This window comes from Rhinopithecus bieti, unplaced genomic scaffold (genome assembly GCF_001698545.2).
Source record: "Rhinopithecus bieti isolate Rb0 unplaced genomic scaffold, ASM169854v2 scaffold_13207, whole genome shotgun sequence".
Classification (NCBI taxonomy): Eukaryota; Metazoa; Chordata; class Mammalia; order Primates; family Cercopithecidae; genus Rhinopithecus; species Rhinopithecus bieti.
Window position 1 is genome coordinate 4,169,872 of NW_016807866.1, and position 27,214 is coordinate 4,197,085.

At 45.1% G+C, this 27,214-nt stretch overlaps 1 protein-coding gene across 8 annotated transcripts in view; it reads right to left on the minus strand.

Annotated features, from left to right (window-relative positions):
* Positions 1-27,214, minus strand: part of RUNX1 (RUNX family transcription factor 1) — a 276,912-nt gene that overhangs the window by 9,004 nt on the left and 240,694 nt on the right. For all 8 annotated transcript variants that reach the window (XM_017883951.1, XM_017883946.1, XM_017883950.1 and 5 more), the window contains one exon: positions 2,223-2,384. In XM_017883951.1, the coding sequence (XP_017739440.1) occupies positions 2,223-2,384 (162 nt within the window). The remainder of the gene's footprint in view (positions 1-2,222; positions 2,385-27,214) is intronic.

A 27,214-nucleotide genomic window follows, 5' to 3' on the forward strand; every position in this document is an offset into this window, starting at 1 on the left:
CCCCCCGCCTCCAGTTTATGACAACACTTTTCAGGCCTGTGCTCCAGGCTTGATTTCTCAGAGGGAGTTCTGCCAAATTGAAGAGCAGTCTCCCATACTGTTCTATGCCACTGTGAAAGCTCATCTGGAATTCTGTCCTCCCTCCAAGAAGAAAAGAATCATTCTTGGGTTCTGAAATGGGACATGGTTTTTATCTGCTTCACACTCCCATGCCATAAAATGTTCTCCCTTACGCCTTGGGTGATTGAAGTCCAGGGTATTCACAAATGTAACTGTGATATGGGACTTTGCAGTGCACGTTACTCATTCCTTTTATTTAAAAAGTCACCCGTCCACCTGAGCACCAGTCAGCTGGAGGAGTTGGCCCCCAGGGTTCTTGGACTATAAGGTGCTGATCTTGGGTGATGACCAAGTCAGAAGACTTACGTAATAAATTCCAAAGGACAGGCCTACAGCAGGAACATTCGAAGGAGAACAGGCATTATTTCAGATGAAGACCACAGCCAGTGGGCAGAGGGGTGCACTGAGAAGAATCAGTAAAAGCTGACAAGTGCCTTTGTTCTTGAGGGATAAACTTCTAGAAACCACAAGCTAAACAAGATGCCACGATACCTGTGCTACTCTCTCAATGCCTTAGAGCAGCATGTACCATGAAAACACTGGCATTAATGGCCAAAAGTAATGTGAAAACCGAGCACTGAAGTTGGCTTTCCTATTTTACTGTAGCACCCAAGAATACTGGAAGGCAGTGGTTCTCACCTGGGGGCAGTTTTGCCCCTTGGGACATTTGGCAATGTCTGGAAACATTTTTTATTGTCCTAACTGGGGTGAGCGGGATACTATTGGCATCTAGAGGCCGAGGATGCTGCTAAATATTCTCCAATGCTCAGGACAGACTCCCCCAACAAAGGATTATTTGGCCCCAAATGTCAATAGTACTGTTGTGAAGCTCTAAGCAGCAGCTAAGGCATCTGGTGAAACCTGAAGTAATCACAACTGTCTGGAAAACGCAACATTACACAACATTTAAAATGGCAGACATGACTCCACTGCCCCTGTGCCTGTCCCCTAATCTGCTATAATCTGATCCCAAGAGCTGAAAGGCAAGACCCACCCCCTCCCCCAAACACACATGCAAGGGTGTTTGCAGGCATCATAACACTGAAGTTCTCTGAAGCATTTTCACAGTTTGGTGCAGCTCCAATTTCAAAGCCCCAAACACTAAGTTTCTTCTTTTGCCTTCAACAAAGGGATTTTTCTCTGTAACTCTGATTTCCCTGCCCACGAGCAAAGGTGAGTGCCAAGCCCAAAGGGCTCATAGGTTAAATGACTAATACTTAATGAGCTCATATTAACAACAATTATGCTAACCATGACACCTGAGTTTTTCACTGTGTTCCTCTAGCCTCTATATGAACAGCGCTTAGTTGGAAATGTCTAATTTGGGGTATACAGTTGATTCTCTATATCTGTGAGTTCTGCATCTGTTTAACCAACCATAGATCAAAAATATTAGTTTAAAAAAGGATGGTTGTGTCTGTATTAGACATATACAGACTTTTCTCCTTGTCATTCCCTAAACAATACAGTAAAACAAGTATTTACGTAGCATTTACATTTTATTAGGTATTATGAGTAATCTAGGAATGATTTAAATATATGGCAGGATATATATGTTATATATAAATATACCATTTTATATGAGGGACTTGAGCATCCATGGATTTTGGTATCCATGGGGGGTCCTGGAACCAGTCCTCCATGGATACCGAGGGGTGGCTGTATTTACTTCCCATTCCACATGTACCCCCATGTGCTGTCCATGTGATCTGTGAAAATTTACCACCACCACATGGACCAGTCCCATCAGTCCAGAATTCATTTGGAATAATGAGTCCTAAAAGTTGACTACTTTGGCTTTTTATATTGTTCTTAACCCTTCAGTCACCATCCTTTCTTGCCAAATGTGAACAACTTTAGAATGTCTAAGGAACCTACTTCTCCAAGCCACTTCTGCCTTCATATCCACAATCTCTGCCTCTTAAGTATCCAAGAAAATCAGTGCATGGGCATGGGACTCAGAGTAGAGATAGGTCACCTTGTCTTTAAACCATGTTTTACTCAATTTTTAATAACGTTCTGCCAACTCCTTCATGCACCTCTAGTCTCCTGGACCTTCCACCTCAGCTCAGCTGCAAAGAATGTGTTTTCAAGTGGCTTACTTGAGAGTCGACTGGAAAGTTCTGCAGAGAGGGTTGTCATGCCGCTGGCACGTCCAGGTGAAATGGGCGTTGCTGGGTGCACAGAAGGAGAGGCAATGGATCCCAGGTATTGGTAGGACTGATCATAGGACCACGGTGGGGATGGCTGGATCTGCCTTGTATCTGAAGAGGATCAGAAAGATCAATTATATGTAAAGTGGGGTGGGATTTAAAAAATGTCTTTTAATAAGAAACGAGTGGCCTTTGTTCAAATATGTCATATACATGTATGTGGCCTATGTACCAGGGTTTAATAAGCCTACTCAAGTCCGAGTATCTGCCTCTGTTGGATTATTTCCCTCCAAAAGAGACTGGATTCTTGGAGATTTTCACCTGATACCTATTCCTTCCGAAGGTTTTATTTAATCATGCTAACAATGATGAGAGAAATGGATTACACTTTCAAGGTAGGAGTGTTAATGTCCAGACTGTTGAACTGCAGCACTTGAGAACTTCAAGTATCTCATGACTGCTGAGATGATTTCACCTTTGCCAATAACTAGAATTATCATCATCAGAAACATTTGATAAACTCAGGATCACCTAGCTGTGTTCGGTAAGAATGTGGAGTTTGGGGCTTTTTTTTTTTTTTTTTTTAAAATACCTTTACCTTTGGCAAAAAGTATTCCATGGGCTGGTAAATGTTTTATATTAAGGCGAATTCTCTCCCAAGGATGACAGGAAAGAAGGTCTGGCTGGGAAACTGGCAATGAGGTCTAATGACTAGTTCACAAACCCAGCAGTAGAACTGGCCCTATCAACCCAGGCCTTCTGTTCCTTTTCAGGACTTCAAGTTTGCAACTTTTAAAAGTCAGAGTTTTTAGCAGGTATTTTATAGATTGCCATTATAAGAGGCCTGGGATAGGAAAGAGACAAAAGTCTGACTTCAAAAGATTTAGACAGAATGGATTTTGTCAATTTGACTCCAGTGTTCAAAGGAGTCTTAATTTTCAAAAGCATCATACTGTTTGCAGATGAAAAGGAGGAGGAAAACCAGCTCTATTCTTAGGCAAATGTGTAAGGAAATTTAAATTGGACAGTGTCCCACTAGAAGAGTTTTAATTTCTTTGGCGTTAAACATTAATATTCTCTTTATGTCCCACCTTTGTGGACAAAGATAACAGTGAACTACCATAACTCCCAAGGGTCTTCACAGCCAGAGCTTCATGATCCTGCAAGTAGCAGTGTAGGAAGAGGAGACTTCTTTCCAATACTGGGTATAAGTTTTTTATAGATCAGGACATAAAGAAATGAGCTATTTCTACTCATTATAAAATATTCAGATCTGCTTCCTACAGGGGCTTTTCATTTCCAGCAGTTCAAATTTGCTTTTCTGTTTATCTCTTTGAAGCTGCCACAGTGGATAACAGAATCAGACATTTGGAGACCCAAATCTTCCTCCCCAGTATTCTGACAGCCTCCCTCCCTCCCTCATACTGATTCATTTCTTTCTTTTTTGTGTGTGCATGAAAATAACTGATTTTTTAAGTTTAAAAAACCTGGTAGTTCCTGGGAAAATAGTTTAACTTGGCATCTTTGAAATCTATTATTAAAGAAAGGTCTTCATTTTATTCCAAATTTTAGAAGATTTAAAGAGGTGGCAAGAAAAAAAAGAGCTAGTCCATTTTAAACTCAGCAGAAAATAAATGTTCAACCTTGGCTGAAGCTCCTGTGTAATCTTATAGCTAACAGTGTTTCCAATAACTAAAGGCAAACAGAAATAGCAGACTGTTCAATATTCCCATGCTACTGCAGGTATTTTACTCCAAATGAAAAAAAAAACCATATACTTAGATATTTTGTATAAGTCATGCGTATATACTAGATACACACGTTTACTAAGTGAATATAGAGTACTCCAATATTTTAATCATTTTAAAAGCAAACAAAAGAGGTTTCAGAATTATCATAAAGCCCCCCAGGGTGTGAACTGCGGTACAGTAATTCATGCCTTGTTGTGTAGACAGCCTCACACCTCTAACCCCGTGTCTAAAGCCACACTAAGCATAAAGTATTATGCCATGATTCATGCTCTGTCATGTTTTACTGTAGTGAAAAAGTTGTGCTAGGCTTTTCTAAACTCATAATTAAACCATGCAAACGTTGCATAATATTTCACAGCCTTTAAAAAATATGCTTTGGTAAAATCTTTATGATTAAAGTCCAAGTTCTACGAGTTTTTTTTTTTTTTTTTAAAGACAGGGTTGCAGATTCCACATTTTCTGACTTCACACCGTAACTTAGCTTTTCAGGTGTTGGAGGGGGAGATGGCAATAAACACCCTGAAGCCCACCCAACCCCCCACATCAGTTTTCTTTCACGAGACCGCAGTGACCTGTGCTTGGGTTCATTGCCAGTGGTGGGCCAGAAGGTGGGGATGGTGAGCCTCTGATGTTGGGGTTTTAGTGGTTGCCTCTTCTGCATATGTTACTAATAGAAAACAAAAACAAAAAAGGCCTGATACTATGGTGCATTCTGGGTTTAATATTCATTACTGTCTTTGGTCTGACAGGGCCAACATGAACTCATGGGCCACCCGAGCACTGGACTAACAGGCAGGAGAGGTGGGCTCTGGGTCTTTCTGTCTGGTGAGCAACTGGGTGACCTTGGATTACTCACTTACACTTTCTTATTCTCACCTCTGAAGGGAGATGATCCCTAAATCCTTTCCAATGGTGACAGAGCAGGATTCTAATTCCAATAGGTCCTACACAGTATTTCTTTGCTTTACTTGTACATTAAGCAGAGAGAGGGAAGAATCAGATGTGGGGTGAAGAGTGGTGCCTGTAATAATAAATCTGTGTATTCTGGGAAGAGGAAGTAGAGGGGAGTAAGATGGGAGTTATCCAGAAAAGGCCACAGGCTGAGGAGGAGAACCACTGTAAATCATTCTCCAGAGCACAGGGCTACTTGTTCTTGAAAGAGCTGCCTCTGATAAGTCAGTCCATCAAAAAGAACAAAAGCGTATTGAACATTTACAGTGTGCCAGGAATGTGCTAATTTACCTGGTAGGAGAGTGATGAATAAAACCAATATGGTCCCTGCCCCACTGACACTTCTAGTCACTGAAGATCCCAGGACCTTGTGATGCTTGGAAAGGCATCTTCCTGTTGCATTAATCATTATACTGGGTGTTGCTTCATTCATTCATGTATTCATTCATATGTTCATGAAATTACTTTTTTATTCACTCATATTTCCAACAAACATTTTGGCTTCACTTGGGCCACTGTCTTGGGGACTCACTAGTGAATGGAAGGTTCCTGCCTTCTGGGAGTTACAGCTACTGGGGTGCCTCAGGGCTGTATCTGGGCTAACTGCTAGATTAGCTGCCTGATTTGGACTTGCAAACAGCTGTTCCCAAGGTAGAAACAAGAACCCTAGTGGTATCTATTACATGCTTATGTTCTGCCTCTGAGAGGAGGAGACTAGGGAAAGCACCGAACTTAAATCACAGACAAATTTCAGTTTGCATCCTGTCTTCACCATAAACCAACTGGATGACCTTAGGCAGGTCACTTATTTTCTCTGGTTCATAGCTAGAATTCTGACTTCAAAGAGTAATAGGAATAAGTGAGATAAACCATATGGAAAGCAAGTATTACAATTTCTGGCCATAGTAAATGCTCAATAGGTCTGAGTAACCTTTATGATGACATTTTGAAAAAGAAAAAGAAATCCATGCCAAGGGACTTATCCGATGTTCATTGGTGAGACCACACACATTTGCTCCAGGATAAGGCTCAAGTAATAGTGTTTTGTTCACAGCTAAAGTCTTGACAGACACACTCTTCAGGCTGGAGAGGAGCTGGGCTCAGGAGATTAAATGGTAAAGGGGGAAGGAGATTGGAAATTTGGGATTAGGATGGAGAACGCAGGAACTCAGTATCTCAACCAACTCATGTTTCCATTAAAAAATACTGCATTCAGGGCTAGGCGCGGTGGCTCCTGCCTGTAATCCCAGCACTTTGGGAGGCTGAGGTGGGTGGATCATGAGGTCAGGAGATCGAGACCATCCTGGCTAACACGGTGAAACCCCGTCTCTACTAAAATACAAAAAATTAGCCGGGCGTGGTGGCAGGCGCCTGTAGTCCCAGCTACTCGGGAGGCTGAGGCAGGAGAATGGCGTGAACCCGGGAGGTGGAGCTTGCAGTGAGCTGAGATCACGCCACTGCACTCCAGCCTGGGTGACGGAGCTAGACTCTGTCTCAAATAAATAAATAAATAAAATAAATAAATAACTAAATAAATAAAAATTACTGGATTCAAAAAGTTAAATTTAAGCCTTTCTGCATACCAGTTTTCCAGGCTAAATGATGTCTGATGCAGCCACTTTACTGAGGCCATTTTGTGATAGGTTATTTTCAGCTTTTTAATCATCAAATAATGGGTAAAACAGGGACCCCTTTTCACATCCTCGAACCCCATTCCCTTCCATTTGAAATGGGAAGTTAGGGATAAGGTAGAGTTGAAGTTAGTGGTGAGCTCAGAGGTGTACATGGCATATATCACACGAGAAGAAAGGAGAGTGTTTTTATCTTTTGATGCAGCAATATTAAAATGTCTCTAGAGTCAACAATGACCCTTTTAAATAATTCATGTCAGAATGTCCTGCTGCTTCTAGTTTCAGTTCCAAAATGTGAAGAGCTTGAGAGTCATCACTCTTGTTTTTATAAGAAAAAATGCTGAACAAACTGAAAATCCATGACTTTTCTTAAGTCCAATGGAAAGCTGAAGTTGCAGGGCAAACTGCTACCCCAAATTTTGAGAAGCAGGCAAATATAGAGAACCACAGTGAGGTCTGCTTGCTGGGAGCAGAATTTCTGAATTCATAAACTGATGGGAACACTTAATGGTGATTTTGACAGATTGCTAGAGACTGAGTACAGACTGGTGTGAGAGTAAGACACTCCTGGGGGCTACAGTTTCAGGAGGAAGTGCACTGTTGTGGGTTTTTCATTCAGGAACTCTACCAGATTCTCCCAGGATCCAATATATTATAATAACAGTGGGTTATGGCTGAAAGAGCTTCAGTAGATTGACTAAGGAGGAGTTCATAGAGAAGCTCATAGATGACATGGGAGACAAAAACAAGGACACTAGAGGAATTTGAAGTCTCTGGTACCCTCTGCAAACATTAAATACAGTCCAGCTCTTAGGTACATGAAAATAATAACTCACACTAAAGGCCTAAGTTCCTGTTGCCTGATAAATCATATTAAACTTTCAATTAAAAATTACAAGAAAGGCAAGAAAAAACACAGTCTGAAGAGACAAAGCAAGCATCAGAACCAGACCCAGATGTGACACAGAGTTTGGGATTACCAGACAGGGAATTTAACAACGATTGACATGTTAATGGCTCTAATGGAAAAAGAAGACAACGTGCAAGAAGAGATGGATAATGTAGGTAGGGAGATGGAATTTTTTTTTTTTTTTTTTTTTTTGAGACAGAGTCTCACTCTGTCGCCCACGCTGGAGTGCAGTGGCGCAATCTCGGCTTACTGCAACCTCCACCTCCTGGGTTCAAGCGATTCTCCTCCTCAGCCTCCTGAGTAGCTGGGATTATGGGCGCCTGCCGCCACGCCTGGCTTTTTTTTTTTTTTTTTTTTTATTTTATTTTTAGTAGAGACAGGGTTTCACCATGTTGGCCAGGTTGGTTTGAACTCCTGACTTCAGGTGATCCACCCACCTCGGCCTTCCAAAGTGCTGGGATTATAGGCGTGAGCCACCGTGCCCGGCCTGAAACTCTTAACACTCGAAAGGAAATTCTAAAAACTAAAAGCACCCTAACAGAAATGAGGAATGGCTTTACAACTTAGTAGACAGGACATGACAAAGGAAAGAACCAATGAACTTGAAGATACAGAAACTTACCAAACAAAAAGATAAAGAGGAAAAAGAACATCCAAGAACTGTGAGAAAGTTTCAAAAGGTGTAACGTGTAATTGGAATACCAGATGGAGAAGAAAAAGAGAACAGTGGAAGAAATATTTGAAGTATTAATGGCTATGAGTTTTCTAAAATTAATGACAGATACCAAACTACAGATCCAGAAAGCTCAGAGAACACCAAGCATAATAAATACCAAATCTACACCCAGGCATATCACATTTAAACTGCAGAAAACCAAAGAGAAGAGAAAATCTTGAAAGAAGCCAGAGAGGAAAAAGCCAACACCTTACCCTTAGAGAAACAAGGATAAGAATTCCATCATCTTTCTCTTCAGAAACCATGCCAACAGAAAGCAGAATGAGTACAGTGTTGCAACAAAAAAGCTACCAAACTATAATTCTGCATCCAGCAAAATTATCCTTCAAATTCAAAGAAATAAGGATATTTTCTGACAAAACTGGAATAATTCATTGCCAGCTGACCTGCCCTATGAGAAACGTTAAAAAGAAGTGCATAAAAAAGGAAGAGCATTAGAAAAGTACTACATTAAGGTAAAATTAAGTTTTATTTTTCTTAACTGACCTGAAAGATAACTTTACAATAATAGTAATGTATTGTGTGATTGTAGCATGTGGACAAATGAAATAAAAGGCAGTAATGATAGGAAGGAAGAAGTGGTACAGTGTTATTTGATGCTAGATGTAGATTAGTTATACATGTACTTTTCAAACTAGGGCAATAACTAAAACATTTTAAAAGAATAATTGCTATGCTAACAGGAGATAAAATGGAATCGTATAAGATGTTTAAACCTATAAAAGGTAGAAAAAGGTGGGGGGAAGAATCAGGTGCAACAAATATAAAAGTTATAAATATGATTGATACTACTCCAGTTATAGTAATAATTAGGTTAAAGATGAATACCCTAAATGCACCAATTTAAAGACAGAGATTGTCAGTGTGGATTAAAAACAAGACCCAACTACATATTGTCTACAAGGGACCTATTTTAAATAAAAATATTCATACAGATTACAAGTAAAGGGATGGAAAAAGATATACCATGCTAACACTGATTGAAAGAAAGCTAGAGCAGCTATATTTTATACAAAGCTGACTTCAGAGGAAGGACAATTTTCAGGGATAAAGAAGGGAATTACATGATGATAATGTGGGTGAATTCTCTAAGAAGACATCATCTTTAATATATGTCCATCTAAAAACTGAGTGTCAAAAAACATGAGGCAAAAACTGATAGAACTGCAAGGAGAAATAGGTAAATATGCTGTAACAATTGGAGACTTCAATAACCGTCTTTCAGTAATTGATACATCAAGCAGGCAGAAAATTAAGACACAGTTGACCTAAACGGTACTACCAGTCAACTTGATCTAATTAACATTTATGGAATATACTGTCTAACAGCAGAATACATATTCTTCAGCTCACATGGTACATTCATCAAGATAAGCCATATTCTGGGCTACAAAACACACTTTAAGATCCTTAAAAGTGTAGAAGGCATACAAAGTATTTTCTCGGACCACATGGATTTAAACTAAAAAGCCAATAATAGATAACTGGAAAATCTTCAAATATTTGGAGATTAAACAACATACTTCTACATTAGCCATGAGTCAAATAAAAAGTCTCAAGAGAAATTAAAAAGTGTTTTGAACTAAATGAAAATACAACTTATTACAGTTTTTGGATGCAGACAGAGCAGTGCTTAGAGGGAAATTTATAGCATTGAATACATATATTAGAAAAGAAAGATCCAGAATTAGTCACTGAAGCTTCTGCTTCAGGAGACTGGAGAAAAAAAGCAATATGGACCTCAAGCAAGCAGAAGAGAAGTAGTAATAAAAATTAGACTAGGAACCAATGAAATTAAATACAGGAAAGTATTAGAGAAAATCAAAGAAACAAAAAATCTTGTTCTTTGAAAAGTTCAAAACATCCGTCTTTGTCCTCGTGCTCCCCACAGGCGCTGGGAGAAGATGGACAGAGACCCCTCCTGACCCTCCTCTGACTGTCCACTCTAGGGTCTTTTAAACACCCACCCTCAGAAGCACCCCTTGAGCGGTGGCACCCTCCTTCATCCTGGGCCTGGAGAAGGTTATAGTTAGAAAGCCCCTTCTTGGTTATGTGGCTGACATCTTTAAAATGCCAGGTCTTTCAGTCATCTCTCAGAGCTATTTAAAAATAAAAGTCACATAGGCCACAGGGTGGTTCTACCATCTATTTTTGAAAAACCCAAATCTGCTTGATGAACATATAAACCCAAGGGGCAGCCCTGGTTATTTCCCTGGAGGAATTTTTTCCCTCCTGCAGCCTGGAGGAAGGTAGGGACGTTCCCAGGGTTCCCTCCAAGTTCACCTCAGTCATGGGGAGCTGGTGTAATGCCCTCTTGGAGACCTCAGAACACACAACAGGATGTGACTCAGGACTCAGAGATGTGAGTCAGTTTCCAGGGTGATGTGTTAGGGCGAGCCCCAGTGGTGGTTTGCATCTCACTGTCTGCGACCCCTGGGAAGAAAGGGTTAGGCTCCCCTGCAGGCAAAGGTGGTGACCCCAGATGCTTCCCAGCATCACCTTTCAGAGGTGTGTGATATCAGGGCCTTTCAGAGTCCCTGGGGGTGGGCAACTCTGCTCTGAAAGGGACGTTTCCCTGAAAGTTCCACTGTCTTTGAGAAGCAGTGTTTCCTCTGGCCTCTGCAGCAGGGAGCAAAGCTCCGGCACAGCACAAGTAAGATTAGTCACCTCTTCCTACTACAGGTACCCCCAGGTAGCAGACACCGGCTCAGCACACTGTTGCTGTATCATTGAAATCCCATGACAACATGAGTCAGTCAGCACCAGCTCTGGATCCTGGAAAAAAGAGAGGTTGTGAAACAGCTCCAGGATTTGCCAACCGTTCGTCTCTGGCTGGCTGCAGACATCTTGGTTAGTCATGTGTAGCTCAGATGCATTCATTGTTCCAGCAATTACTTTGAAGGGAAGCAGTCAGACCAAGCCGGGACAGAACCCTGCCTGGGTAGGCTGTTTTAAAGGCCTCAGGTTTTGAGGGATCCCGTCCTCACCGCCAACCTGCCAGCCTGGAAGGTGGCAGGCTGCCTGTGGGAGGGAAGAAGGGAGCCCTGTGGCTGCCTCTCCACCACTCCCTGCTTCCGGGACCCGTATTCATCACCTCGCCGGGGAAGCTTTGTGGCTTTGTGGTCAGGGCCCTGTGAATCAAGAATGCTGGTTCCTCACATCAGGCCGCCCCCAACCCTGCTGGTTCTCCCTGGAGTCCTTTTCTTTTCAAACCTCTGTTTCCTCACCTCTAAAAATGGGGGTAACCAGGCTCACTTGCCTCCCAGGTGTGAGAGTTAATTAATGTTTGTGGGGCAGCTTTGAGATCCACAGATGAAAGGTGCTCTGTAAATGCAAAGTGCAATTCCTCATTAGCACTGTCAGACGGTTCCCAGGGGAAACAGTTCACCCTGCACCACGAGGCTGCTCCCTTCAGCCAGATGAGTCTGAGGCGCGTCTGGAAAAAGGCTCTGTATTTAGGCAGAGTTCTTTTGGAGGGAGGGTTCAAGGATAGGTCACTAGCTTCCAGAGAAGATGGGTGTTTTTAGAACACCTCTCATTCTCAGTTGGTATCGTGTCCCTGAGGCGGAGGGAGAGTGGCCTTCAGTGCACACAGCTGGAGGGACCACAGTTCAGAGGGAACAGAAGGCACCTTCTGGTTTCTGCTGCCTCCTCCCTTGCAGACAGATTCTTTCTCTGTACTTTGTTAAATAAACATTTGTGGCAGACATCTTTTCCATAAGGATGTTCTGCACTTCCCACTTTCTGCACTTCTGCCCCCCATATACAACTTTCCAGGCCTGAAGGAGCTCTACACACAGGTTGGGTAAATTCCTGCAACACCAGCACATCATGGGTGTTTAGATTCTTGCATGGCCACCCTATTTATTCCCTTCCACGCCTCCATTTCCTTCTTCTCCAGGAGGGTAAAGATGATTTTCTGCTCCCTTCCACTCCTCTAGCACCTCTGCCCTCCTTCTTAGTTCCTTGAAAAAGATGAGCCAGAAATATTGTGTTGAGGGCTCGGATATCTCAAGCAGCCTCCATCCTGGGACTGGATCCTCGGTGGAGAACGAGGATACTGACTCCCGTAAAACAAATCACTGACACCTCAAGTGGGAGCTGGGAAGCTTCAAGCAGAAGAGGCACAGCATCCCCCAGGACTGCACAAAGCTAAAGAAACAGAATTTTCTGAAGAGCACTCCATTGAGGTGGCACCTGATATCAAGAGGATTGTGCACGCTCAATGCTCTATGCTTGAAAGGCCCAGGTTGGGAGATCATCATTGCCAACCTGCAGTCCAGGCTGGGCATGGAAGGCCGTGCTTTCCAGCCAGTCTCCACTGTGCTGGTGAGGGGCCGGTGGGATTTCCCAGAGAGGCACTTGTGATACCTCTGGCTAAACAGATACAGTAAGAGCTGTCCCCGGGGCAGATCATATTAAGTAACATGGCTGAGATTTTACCAGAGTCCTTGTAATGCCTTAGGGTGTCAGCAGGCAAGAAAAAAAAAAAAAGAAGTGACTATGTTTGGTACTGCAGAGGCTACAAAATGATAAACCCCCTAACCTATGAGTTGTTAATATCGGAGAATACGATGCTCTTGAGCCCAGCTCAGAGGGAGATCTGTTCCACACAGGTGTGTGTCATGCCAGTTTGCAGCCTGGGCTTCCTCTGGCGACTACCTCATCCATCTCTGCCACCGCCCCAGCCCTCTGCACCCGAGTGCTGTCCCTGAGCCAGACCTGTGGTGGGAGAGGCTGAGGAGGCATGGAGCAGAGTGACCCCAGCAGCCCTCCTCTACACAAAACCAACCATGGCTTTCTCAGTGGGCACTCTCCTAGCTGCAGCCTTAGTTTTTACTTTGGCACTTTTTTGATGTTGTAAAATGTTAGAACTGCTTGAAAAATTCTAGAGTGGCTTGAAGCCCAGCAAGCAGTCTCTGTTGTCTTCTGCTCCCATATGACATGGGCCCTAAGGCAGGCTTACTGGATTTTATGCCAGGGATTCTGGTTTTAAGCAGCAAACACTGAGGATGGCATTCTAATAAAATCAGAAGAAAAACTCATGAATGGGGGAAAAGGAGAATTAAAAACAATAAACATGAAAGATGGCTTAACATGAAGATGCTTTTGTTTGTTCTGGCCCCAAACATTTTCAGGATTTGGGAATCTCATCCCAGAGCTGTCTCTCTAAAAGCCAAAAGGGCTTCAGTAAGGATACAATAAGGGCATAGTTCTGCAGTCTGAGAGATGAGGACAGAGACCCTGGCTTGGCCCCTCTCTCACAGTGTGCTGAAGCAAGTAACTTAATGCCTTGGAGACTCGGTTTCCCCCCAGGAGGAGAAGTTATTGCATCTGCCCCTTAGATTCCTGGAAGGGTGAAATGTGCCCCTCTGCCCTATATTGTCAATGCTGTAGCTGGCACCTTGAAGGCAGGAAACAGTCTTCTCTCCCCTGCCCTTCCAGGAAAGGATAACAGTGTCTGGAGAGCACTGTTGTCTTAGCTGGTTGGTGCTCCAGGTGACAGAAGAGGGAGAGGCTTGGCCCCACAAAGACACCAGAAATGAGACCTTTCTTAGGCAGCCAGAGTTCCAAGGTGCACTATTCCAGCGGGGTAGCACCTGCACTGCTAGGATGCGACGTAAGCCCTCCCTCCCACAGAGCACCAGCCTCCTTCACAAGGAGCACCGCAGCCACCCTGCAGAACACAGCTGCGTCAGGGCCACACAGCAGTGTTGCACCGTGCCAGTCACAACGCAGATTCTGAAAGCTGCATTTTACAAATCGAGGATTCATTGCTCTTTGTCTTGTGAGGTGTGACCCGCAATGAATGACAGCCGTTCTTTCTTTAAGAGCTTCCATTCCACGCTCCCAATTTGAAGGATATCCTGACAGGGAAGGAGAATTCCTCAAGTGGAAGTGCCTCATCCTCTTCAATAAACGCTAGTGAAATCAAGTGCCTGCTTGTGCTCTCCTCCTCTGTTTTTCTCATGCAGTCCTCCCATCTGACTACCTTGTCACAACTCTTCTTTTCCTACCTGCATCCTCTTCGCCTTGTTTTTCTTTCCCACACATCAGGCCAAGGCTTCTAGAATTCCTTGCAGCAAGAGCTGGAGGACAGAACCTCAGGGAACTGCCCTGTGGGAATGCTTCCTGTCGTCTTCTACATGCCCTCTGACCTGGCCACTGCACACAGGTCTTTCACTCTGGCTGCCCCTTCACCTCCAAGAGCTCTGAACGGCTATAAAACTAGGAAGTCTCTGAATGTGCAGAACAATGAGTCCCTCTCGTTCAGTAGGGCCTTGCCACCCTAGTTGTTGTTTTTGTTCCCCCCTCTGATATGCTAGAGATAATGACAGATCCAGGAAGTATATTCTCTTCACACTAGGAGGGACCTTGCCCCACAACTGGAGACCTGCCATTCGTGTCTTTACTGTCTGTTCTGATGGGAGCTCCTGAGAGGTGGCAGGACAGGCAGCCTTCATTCCTAAACACAGTGCCCTGCAGACCCACCCGCTCCGGCTTATTTTTCATAGTTCTGGAGGAGTAGTGTTTATTATACCTCTTAAACTCAAGGCTTCTCCATGCACAGGAATAGCCCCCAAGAAATAGCCCCCCATACCTCCGAGAAATGCCCCCAAGAAACCTCCATGCCCTTGAGAAATAGCTCTCTTGCACCTCTCTATTTTTTGAAGTTTCTTAAATATTTGCCATCAAGCAACAGAGTGAATAAAAGGCTAAAATCTTCCCTTATTTGGTGGCAAGTTCCTGTGCAAGTTTTAAGTTATTTGGAATAATTGGATTTCTTTGGCTTGTGAGCCAAGGGGAATCACTGTCACTTTCTTCTGTGGTATCAGACAACTCCCTCTCTCTTCTAAGTTCCCCTGCTGCAGTCTTCTCCTCTACCTTTGTGTGAGATCTATACAAGGGGAATTTGTTCACTTAAGTTTGCAGCCATTTTGCACACCCCAAAGAGTTGACCTTGATGTGAACTAATTGGGATTGCAATAGATTAATAACACAGGTTGGTGAGATGGAATTTGCAGCATAAAGGAAACATTTGAAGATAAGAGCCATTTGTGCTTTCATAAGCTCATCCCTGGTGCTCTGAACAAAGGACACAAACTAATAAAGTCAGATTCATCTAGGGGCAATCTACACTCACTCACCCCAAACTCTGATTCAGAAAGGCAAATGGAAATCCGCCAGAATTCTTTTAAACTCCAACACAGATCTCGATTTAAAAAAAAAATGACACACACACAAAACCACCTGGTAATAAGCAGACCTCTGATGATCTAAAGATCCACAGCTTCATTTATTGACTTAGAGAAAGTAAATGGCATTTCAAATACAACCTTCATACTTTAATAGATGAGGTCACCCTGAGAAAGATGATACTCAGCCCAGCAGTGGGAAACCTCCCTCCAGAGAACTGCTTTGATTTACAAGACCAAGGAAGGCTTTCTCATAGAAGCTATACGCTTGGTCTAAAATGGAAGAATTTTTTTTTTTTAATTAAATGTAGAGGTTGAGATAGCAGACAACTATGAAACTCTTGCTCAGCAAGAGGGATGACCTATGGAAAACAGGAATGCTAGGACCTACAGAAGTGAAGGGTCAAAACTGACTTACTACCAAGGTTAGATAGCTAAGGAACTCACATTTTTTTCAGGCATTGAGATCCTGTGTATATTGACTAGAAGATCCTTGTGAATTTCCCAATTACTCTTAAATAGCAATCATCAAACAGGGGTGATTTCTCCTCCAGGGGATTTTTGGCAATGTCTGGAGACATTTTTGGTTGCCACGACTGGGGAAGGGGGAGCGCTATTGTCATCTAGTACGTGGAGGCCAGGAATGCTGCTCAATAGCTTACAATGCACAGGATGGTCCCTACAACAGAGAATGACGCTGCCCACAAGATCAAGTGTGCCCTAAAGTGTCAACGAAAACCCTGCTCAGGGAAAGCACACACTGCCACAATGGTTTCAGCTACCATGATGACAAGATGGAAGATATGACTTCCAGAGGTGCTCTTCAGAGTCGGGGAAAGCTAACACGGCATTGTCCCCGGGGCACAGTACAAATGAACTGAGGGGTACGAGGAGATGAGGTGTGTGGTGAGCACCTTCTGGAGCCCTTGTGAGAATCCTGGGTGGCTGCAGTCATGATGCACCCAGGGGGAAACTCCATCCCTGTGCTAAGGTTTAAGGCGACTGCTCTCTCAGCCTCATGGCCTAGCACCCAGACTTGGAGCTGGCATGTCGAGCCCTGGGTGAGCTGCAGGTGTGAACTACCAACAAGATTGCTCCTGAGCTGACCGTCAGCTTTGCCATCTGGGAAGGGACAGGCTAGCGCTTGCCTCTCCTGGGCTTCCTGGGCATGAGTCACATGTAACTAGATAATGATGCAAATCACTGTCAACATTTCTTAAGGTTTCATTCCAATGTCTCATAGAATGATAGAGCAGAAAGCAACCTCCGAGACAGCAGAGACAACCATGCCAGCCCCATCTCAGAAAACGCTGCAGTGCAGAATGGTGAAGGGACTCCCTCTATTCCCCACAGCAGATCTGTAACAGAGCAGGGACAGACCTTCTGGCTCTTTGTAGACGACTGCTTTAACTACATGATAGTTAGAAACTATAACCCTCCCATCAATCTAGTTACCATATACTGACAAAACAAAAAGACCTAGCTAAACCTCAGAAAAAGGTAGAAGTCATTGGAAAGCACATTGCCCAGATGGTTCTGGTGGGGAGCACCTTTGCCTGCTTATAGCTCTGTGAGATCCTCAGCTTGGTCAGATGGACTGGGAAGTCCTAACTTCATTTATGTCTTCTCTCCACCCTGAAACTATGCCAAAACAATCCCAAATCTCAAATAAAAGTTGGTGTCTGTTGCTGTAAATGTACAAATAACCCAAAGTCAAAATTAGGGATGGAAGTTACCATTCCTTTTGCTTTCTGTGTTTTGAGGTGGTCGTGAGGAGGAGGAAGGCTTTCAGGGACAAGCAGACGGCGACAGGGATCACACTGTCACCTGTGTGCACCTTTTCTTCTAACGGCCTTAAACTGCCAAGTGGCTGCAACTGCAACGGGCTGATTTTAAACCCTTTTATGGAAAGCACCATCCCCTTTTTGACTAGCATCACTTAAAATAATGAGTTAGATGCACTTGTATTATTCTGTCTTTCAAGTGGATTAAATGCACAGGCTCACTCTCCTCCAGTCTCGCAAGCTTTGGCCTGGCTGTCTGAACCTCCAGATTAGACTGATGAGCACATGCCAGACAGCAATGAAACGCAATTACCCAGGCAAACTTTTGAAGGATTTGAGCCCTGGGGCACAGGCTGTTTACGAAAGACTAAAAGCACCGTTTGTGCTGAGCAGGACCAGTTGCCTCCGTCTTTTCCAGTTCTGGATCCTGCCTGCCACTGGACTGCAGGCAGGATTTCTGGGGGCCTGATAACATCAGGCTTCTGTCCGCACCTCAGCACCTCAGGGTCTTTGCTCTGTTTTTCAACAAGAAAATGCAAGTACCAACAAAAGCCTATTATAACATCTCCCTTTGTGTTCACTGACTCTCTCTCTCTCGCTCATTGATTTATTTTTTTGTATTGTGTACTACCCTGAAAAAATGCAGCCAGAAATCATCCTATAGCTGACTGGCTGTGTAACTTCTTTGGAAATGAACAACCTTTCCAAAAAACAGGAACTTCCTGTCTTCTTTGAAAAAAAATTAAAAAGCAAACCAGTTTCAACAGCACCTCTGAATTACTTTCCCCTTGATTTGAACAAAAGAGGTTTCAGAGGAACAGAGGTGGAGGGAAGAGAAGACAAAGAATGGGCAAAGGGAAGGTTGATAAGGACAGTGACCACGGTCTCCCCTCTGCTGACCCACATTTTTGTTTGTTTGTTTTAGTCAACCGTGGGTGACACGGAGGTGTTGGAATGGTTCTTCATCCAACCAGCTGAAAATTAAAATGTAATTCTGCTAGGAGAATGGTGGGGAGGGGAGGGATTGGGGAAGGTTCCTTGGCTTTTGTAGTTGGTGTGAAGGAAGCACCAAGTGAAGCCAGCAGGATGGCAGCACTGAAATGCTCTAGGGCTGGGGCTGGGGGTCCTGAAGCCCCCACCATAGGGCAAAGGGTGGGTTTGGGAAAGAAGCTTCCATGAGGAGTGGGAAAATACAAGGGAAAGCAAGATAAAGAGTAAACTTGGAAGGATGGGTTTCAGAAGTGCTGGAACCAAGAACAATGTAGAATGCTTTTGGAGGAGGCCACACAGGGGCACACCTGCACACCAAGAAGGAGGAAGAACGCCACTGCCAGGAGCTAGCAGTGAGTAGGGGTTGGGGTCCAAGGAAGTGGTGGGTAAATCATGCACTCTTACTTTGGGGTCGAGATGTCTAATGAAACGTGGAAAGCAGGGTCAAGATTCAGAAGGCAGCCTCCGATGAGGCTGAGCAATCTCTAGAGGAAGGAAGATGGAAGCAAAGAGGCTGGAATGAGAGAGTTTGGCCTCACGGAGGGAATGGCAAAGGGCAATGGCATAGCTTAGTTAGCAGAAGGCTGTGAAAGTGATGAGGGCCAGAAAGCCAAGAATCATGGAGACTTCCTAGGCTCCTCCTTGTCACAAACAAGAAGAGAAAGGGCCCTAGAAGGGGCAGGTGGTGCCCACCAGGCTCCCTCCCCAGGTTCCCAGCTCGGATCTGGGAAAGGAGACAGAAAGAATGGAGAAAGGAAACAGCCAAAGGGCCCCAGCAGAGAGTTGGTGCTTTGTAAGGAAAGAAATTGTTTAGGGCAGGAGATTCTGAAACTAAAACCTAAAATGAACAGTTTGACCTGCTATCCCAGGAGCAAGGAAAAATCCTTCCTCAATGACTCATGCGAACCCCTTTCTCTACAGCTCTGGGCTAGGTTTGTGGGGGTCCTGGGAAGGAGAGAGTTCCTGCCCACCTGGAAGTCTCCTTCCAGCTGCTTGATCTCAGAACCCTGACATGCTCTGGGGAGAAGAGTGTGTAGCGGGTGGGGGCACACTCAGGGTTGCCTGCCTGGATGGCATCTCATCGGTGGTGGTTGAGTTTTGACTATCTTACAGCACAGATGGTGGGAAATCATAGCCATGGCAGTTGGCGAAGCAGCACTCAAACATGCAGCCTATCTAGTAACAGCAGAAGGCAATGCATGGGGAAATGCCAAAGTGACAGAGACCAACAGATCAGTCAGGAGTCGGGAAGGGAGTCAGTCCTGGCCTCGGTAAGGACGAAGGTGTTCTGGAGGAGATGGGGCAGGTGAGGTGCCCTGAAGAATGGCAGGATTCAGGGATGTGGTGGGGAGAGGAAGGAACTTTCTGGGTAGGCATCCAGCATGAACCAAAGGTTGTGGGCAGGACTGGTGATGGGTGTTCAGAGATGAGGTCAAGCGGGAAGACGTGCAGCACTCAGCCACCTCAGTGCCCAGCCTCCCTCCTGTTCATTGGCTTGACTTTTTGGTCATTTCAGAGCAAGAATGAGCTTCGGAAGAATGGAGCGCCTTGTGGCCCAGAACGAGGCAGGCAGGCCTGGCTGAAGAAGGAGTCAGGAAACTGGTAGCTCCATGGTCTCCATAGGTATCAGGCCTCCCTGGCATCAGCTGGCCTGAAATAGCAAGACCTGCTTCTTCGGCCACTTTCCTCCAAAGATGACATGTTCAGACAGGTTTCACCAGGAGTGCAGGGCTAAGGGAACCTATGCAGTGCAGTCCCTGGACTCTCTGACGACCAAGGTATCAACAGTGAGCACATTGGGTCTTCACACGTCACTCAAGGTCACATAGAGGGGATTCAAACTCAGGCTGGAGTGTAGCCAGAAGTCCAGGTTGCCTATGCTCATTGCTATTCACCGTCTGTCACTCTGCTGCCTCTGAAAAGTTGTCCTTTTGTCCCCTCTGGGATGGTCAAATGACAGACATATAGAGATACGAGGGTGGCTGAGCTACAAATGACTTATACTACAAAAAACAGACTGGCCCAACCTCATCTCTAGTAAGTCCTCAGTCTCAAATGAAATAAACAGCATGTGGATTTTCCCTGTTGTGTCTCTGAGGTCGAATTATGAGTCAGCAATGGGGCTTGGTGCTTAAATGAGTTGTGTATGGATGAGAAGGATAGGGCTGCCTATTTCTTGTTTGAGTGACTGCTGGCACCTACATGCCTCCCAGCTCAGGTAAAGCCTCCCTGATCACAAAGGGAGCTGGGAGATTTGTCGAGCTACTCAAGCCCTCAAGACATGGCCACTACATGTGTGAGAATTTCTTAGCTCCTCTACACAGGCTCCTTACTGTTGGCTCTTGCAGTAAAGAGTGGTTTTTGATAACTCTGGGAAGCCCTTTTCCTGACTCCTATCCTGTGGGCCTCCACATTGTGTGGTCCTGTAATAGGAAGTCATTTCAGGGTGGCTTTGACTAAGGAATGGTCCTTCAGAGCGGTCATCACTCTTGAGGGGTGCCAGCCTGTACCCAGAAGGGCTCCTACCCAGGGCTGCCTCATGTCAGGGCCTCTTGAGAACTGGATTTGCAAAGTGTCTGCAGACGTTTAAGTCCTGGTGGCCTGCTCTGTCTGCTCTGATCACAAGGGACAGGAAGGCTGAACCAGGACAGAACAGTTTGCGGTTTCATCAATGAATAATATGGAGCTAGGGACAAAGTCCCCTCTGCTTTCTGGGGCTGTCACTGAAATGTCAGCAGTGGAGGGAAAACCAGAAGAGAAAACCTCTCACTGACAGGCGCCCTCACAGTGGAAAGAGCTCAAGTTTCAGTGCTGGGGTCGGGTGGGGGCTGCCTATTCACCCCGCTTGTCCCCTGGGCTGCTCCACTCCCATCATGACTGGGAATTTATCCTACAACAGGCCACAAGCTCCTTGTTCTGCAGTAGGAAATTATCCTTCATAAGAGGGCGACTGTTAGTATTGTTTGTTTGTTTTTTAATTTCCAAAAGTAAGGAGAAGTTTATTAAATAAGAGCAGGGGAAGGGAGGAGGGAGAAGGAGAGGGAAAGGGCCCGAGAGGCGGCTGACCCCAGCATTTCCCAAGTCTCCCCTTGGCTTCTCCCATCTCCCTTGTCCCAGACCCCCCTCCTCCTGGTTCTGAATGTGAAAAATAAGCAGCCTGCGCCTCCTGCACTGGAGATGTGTCTAACAAGGCCCTCATTGTCTCAGACAGGTGTGAGATTGGACTTGATTTGGGGCCAACACCTCCAGTACCGGAGCCAGCTCTGTGAGCCGAAAACATGCACCAGCCCTCCAGTAATACCACTGCAGCCAGCCAGAGACTCAACAATTTAAGGCTTAACACACACAACATAAATCAGAGGAGGATGGACCAGCCGACCGGCAGCTTCTTGGGCAGATGCCTGCAGACTGTCTGCAGATCATACCCTGCCTGTTTGGGTTATTTGAGACTCTTTTTCTGTAATATAAAGATGAGAAACTGGGTGGAGCAGCGTGCAGAGGCACACGGGTGTTTGTTCTGTCTTGTTCCAACAGCCCCTCTTTCGCCTAAGTGCTGTTTTGAAGGGACTGCTCAGGACGGTTCACATTGCTACATCCAAATCCTAGGAATGTGTCCAAGCTGGGGAGGAGGGGAAAGGAAAGCTGAGCGCTCCGATATGGGTGGTATCTGTGTGACCCTGGGCAAGTCTCTTAACCTCTCTGGGCTCATCCATCTAACAAGGGGTCTAGTTTTCTGCGATTCACTCATCTCTTGTGTTCAGAAGTTGAAAGTCACTGTAAGAAGTGCCCAAGTCAGAGGAGGTCATTACCTTGGGAGGAAACTCACAGCACCATTGAATGCTGTTTCTGAGTGGATCCATGTCTTTGAGCAAGAAAAGTCTCTCCTCCTCATATCTGTTCTCAGATCTGTGGTTCTCAGACTGCGGAGGCAAGCCCCGAGCACGAGCCCCCGGGAGTGTGGTCATGACGGCAAGGGCCACACGCTACAGTCGGGGAAGATGGAGATGACAGGTCTGCACTGGTAGTTACTGCCACGCTCCAGTCTCTCCTCCTAATCAATTCTTAGATAAGTTTCACTGAGGAGGAAGGATTACAGAATCACCAAGTCTTAGTAAAGCGGGCGGGGGGGATGGGGGTCGGGGCGGTGCCCAGAAGCCACCCATCAATGCAGGAGCCTCCACTCTGGTGCCTCTGAGAAAAGGCCATTTAGTCTCTGCAAATTCCTGTGACATTCCAGGGTAGCTTTCGGCCCTGCCATTCGTCACCCTGACCCTGAATTCATGGACAAGGACGTGGCCGTCACAGGGACGCCTTCATCTGGTCCCAGCTCTCTCCCTCTCATAGCCGTGCTCTCTGTAGGGAGCAACTGGCATGAAGTTTGGCAGTGGCATCCTGAGCCGGGATGACAGGACCATCAGTCAGCACCAGCCTCCCGCCCCTCCTGGCTTCAGCCTGCCAAAGCGGCCTCACATTCCCACAGCTGTGGCTCCGGCCTCTGCCCTGTCACACTTGCACACCTGTTTGCTGTCCTGCTTCTGGCCCGCCAGCCCAAGCCACAGCCCCAAGCAGGCTTAAAGGGCCGGGCTTGTGGGAGGAATTGGCACAGGATGGTATTTACTCAGAATCACAAAGGAAGGTGAAACTTGGTTAAAAGAAATCCTTTTGTAGCTGCTTCATTAAAAACACCAAAGAGGCCGACCATTCGCATTTGTTCGATGTGTCCAATTCATGCAAGTAATAGGATAGGTCGGGGTTCACCCTTGCCTGCTACCCACGTGGACTTTGTGATCAGGAAGTGACCTGTCAGTCTCCTGTAGCTGGTTGTCTCCAACAGGGAGCAGGGCTGGGGTGCCGGGTGGGGCTGCAGAGGGTGGGCATGACTTTGAGGAGGATATCTCTTCCTTGCTGGATGGGGCTGAGGAGAATGGGTGTGGCTTTGAGGAGGATTTCTCTTCCTTGCACGCCTTAAGGATTCTTCCTACAGCCAGGCATGGTGGCTCATGCCTGTAATCCCTGCACTTTGGGAGGCCGAGGTGTGCAGATCACCTGCGGTCAGGAGTTCGAGGCGAGCCTGGTCAACATGGTGAAACCCCATCTCTACTAGAAATACAGATATATATATAATATTATATATATTTATATATATATATATATATATATATAAAATACTACATATATTATACTATATATATATTAGCTGGGGGTGGTGGCAGACTCTGTAATCCTGACTCTGTAATCCCAGCTACTCGGGAGGCTGAGGCAGGAGAATACCTTGAACCTGGGAGGTGGAGGCTGCAGTGAATCTGGGTGACAAGAGTGAAACACTATCTCAGAAAAAAGAAGAAAAAAAAAGATCACTCCTCCTTAGCACGAATTCAACATTTTAAAAATGGAGAATGAGAAGCAGCATAGGATACTGAACCTGACCATGGGACCTAGCATCTCCCCGAGATGGTGCCTCTCCAGGAAAAGGCAGTGTGAGGGACAGCATGGTTCAGTGTTCAAGTGAATGATCCATACCAACCCCAGAGACTGTTCCGAGGCTACCTCTGAGGCAGAACCGAACCAGCCAATGGGAAGAACACTGGGCCAGGAGCCCGAAAACCTAGACGTTAGGTCCGCCTCTAATTGAGAAAATCACTGAAACTCCCTGGACCTCGAGTGTCTCATGAGTAAAATATAGGGCTTTGAGCAAAGAAGTTTAAGGTCCTTTCAACTTTAACAATTTACCATTTGGTCTTGTGGAACCCTGGTTATGGGAAGTTCTCCTGTTTGGGTTTATCCAAGGAAACAAAACTCAAATGAAAATACCACCAAAACCACCAATACCTTTATCCACTCTGGGGCTATAATCACTCCTGAGGAATAAGGAGACACCAGGAGAATTATCACAGAGTAGCTGTGTGACTTGGAGAAGATCAATGGGTATAATCGCCATTGTTGTGGTGATACAACAATGCCACCAATAAGAGCATATAAATAGCAGTAATAGTGAAAAGAATAACACTGACCATTTATTAAGTATTGAAAGTGTACTGGGATCCATGCTAAATTTTTGATAAAACTATATCTCAATCCTTGCAAAGACTTTGTGAAGGATTCATAAATACACACAACGCTTTCTATGTGCTACGCATCAAGTGATTTCTTCATGTTAACTCATGTAATCCTCACAATTCTCCCATGAGTTAGGAACTATTATTGTTATGATGGTTTGCATAGGGGGAGCAGTGACACGGGGCATTACAGACCCACATTCTGCCTTCCTCACAACGTGCATTCTGAGGGTTGCCATCTGTCTTCTGAGTCCCTTCTGAGGATGAGATGGAAAGGATAGCTCTATCTTGGCTGGGGAGAGGGATGGATAGAAGAACTGACTTATGCCTTAACATCTCCAGGCTGCTGTGTCTTCCTCTGAGGGAGCCATTAATGACCAGGGAGAAAGTTAGAAAATAAGGACAATTCTTTATAGAGCGGCGAATGCATTCCCCTCCCCTACCCCAAGGCGTGAAAGAATCAAATGAGGAAATCAGGAAGAGATTCTGGAATAGGAATAACAAGATTTCCCTTCCCTTCCACCTGAATTGGCCATCAGTAATTTTGCACAAATTCAATTCTGAAGTCATGCTTCGTAATTTGTGGTAAATCATATTAAATTAAACAGATCCATGTCTGGACAACGACTTCTCTCATTTAGGAACATATGGTGGCTCAGAGCCTCTCACACAGCAAAACTATAAACCCTCCTTCAAAATCAGCAGCAGAGTGAGGGGCTCTGGGACAACCCTACTGGTTTTCCTGAGAATATTAGTTAGGGGTGACCATTAATTCATGGGAACTGCAGTATCCAGAATGATAGAATGTTAATGTTTAAGACAACCTGGTTAATCACTTATGTGACAGATGAGGGCCTGGGACTTGGTAGTAAAGGAAACAGTGCTGGGTCACGTGAAAACAGAGCAGACACCACAGGCAGGACCTTCCGGGCAATCCTTCCCCCTAACCATGTCATGCACCTACAGGTGACTGGTGGTGGGGATTCAATGAACCAACAACATTGGTCTGTTCTATAAATACGAGCTATCATTATTTTATTACTCCCTTCGGTAAACGTGAGCCAGGCAATGTCCTTGTCATAATCTTGCTGTCACAACTGCTGTATGATAACCCGGGTATAGACACAATCACAAACAAAGGCTACCATTTTAAAATGGGGAAGTGGGTGAGTCTTATGCTTCAAAAGCTTCTGCATTCATCTTTAAGATACCTGCCTCGCTGGATGACCAATAGAAGTGTGTCTTAAAACTCAGGCAATTATGGCTGTTACACGTAGCGGGCGATTTACAACAAAGTATAGATGAAGATTAACCGGCCTTGAGATGAGAGAGCTAAATAAACCACTTAATGGGCAGAAAGGCCAAGTCGAGCCCTTGAGCTTGTGCTGACTTTTACAGATATTTTAATAACTTTATCATTATATAATCTGCCATCTGATATGTGCAGAGAGATGCACTAATGGAGTGAGAGTGGCCACAACAGTGTAATAATCCCACGAGACTGAATCAAACCACCATGTTCGCTTCCCTCATATGACCTGCAACTCCAGGAAGTGCAATCCCTAGTCACATTATTTCTTCCTCCTTTTTTATCTTGAGATGTTCTTTAAAAAAATCCCAAAGCAAGTATACATATGTAGTCCTTCCAGTGATATAAAGAGGAACTGGCACAGCATAAGCTCTCTGGGTCTTAGATCTGGCTTTGGAATGACTCAGGTTGAACACACAAAGCCGTAAGGTAAAGAGGACATCATCCATAGCAGGAACTGGCAATTTACAGGGCTGGGGGACTTCACCGTCCCAGATGGGTGAGCTCCTGATACTGAAGTTAGCACTGACTCAGCGAGGGCCTTGAGGCTTGACTCACAGATCTTCCCTAACTGACACCAACTGCAGGATCTCACATGTCCTCCATACTTCCACGAGGACTGAGCTGGACACTACAGTGGCCCAAGTCTTATTAAACAGAACTGACGATGTTGACTTACAAAGGCTCAGATTCAGTGACCCAGTTCAGATTGGGTGGAAGAACCAAGATAGTTGAGGAATTAAGCACCATTTCCATTCCTGGTGGGTTTTTTTTTTTTTTTTTCCAGATGAAGTTTCACTCTTGTCATCCAGGCTAGAGTACAATGGCCCGATCTCGGCTCACTGCAACCTCCGCCTCCCAGGTTCAAGCGATTCTCCTGCCTCAGCCTCCCAAGTAGCTGGGATTACAGGTGCCCGTTACCACACCCAGCTAATTTTTGTATTTTTAGTAGAGATGGGTTTTGCCATGTTGGCCAGGCTGGTCTCGAACTCCTGACCTCAGGTGATCCACCCACCTCGGTCTCCCAGAATGCTGGGATTACAGGCGTGAGCCACCATGCCCAGCCCCTGGTGTGTTTTAAAGCTCAAGCTTCATGCCATCCCATAGGTGTTAGGTGACATGAGACTCACAGGTCAGGATCACCATCTCCTCTTCCCTCTGCCCATACTGATTCCCTCCAGGAAAGAAAGTAGGGAATTTCATCTTTAAGAACAAGAATCCCCTTCCAAAAAGGTTAATTCCCATAATAGGATCTATGGAGATCAGAATTGGAAGACACTTTTCAAAATCTTGAAACCCTATTGAGAAACTGCTAAACCCTAAACATGACCCTAAGGTCATATGGAATAATGATGGCGCCCAGAATTGTGGCATCCTGTGTCTGGAGGCAGTGGCTGTCTTTTCTGCTCAATCTTTCCTACCCATGATTCAGTCGACATTTAGTCAAACCTTCAGTCAAGCATTTAGCGCCATTGTTCTGGTTTCTCTTAAAACAGAAAATGGTCTATCCCATGCCATTTAGGGGAGCGTGAACTGGCTAAAACTCAACCTGAAGACTTTCCATAGCTTGCTAATCAGAAATAACCTGAATAAGAGGTGGTATATTCTTCCCCTATCAATTCTCAGG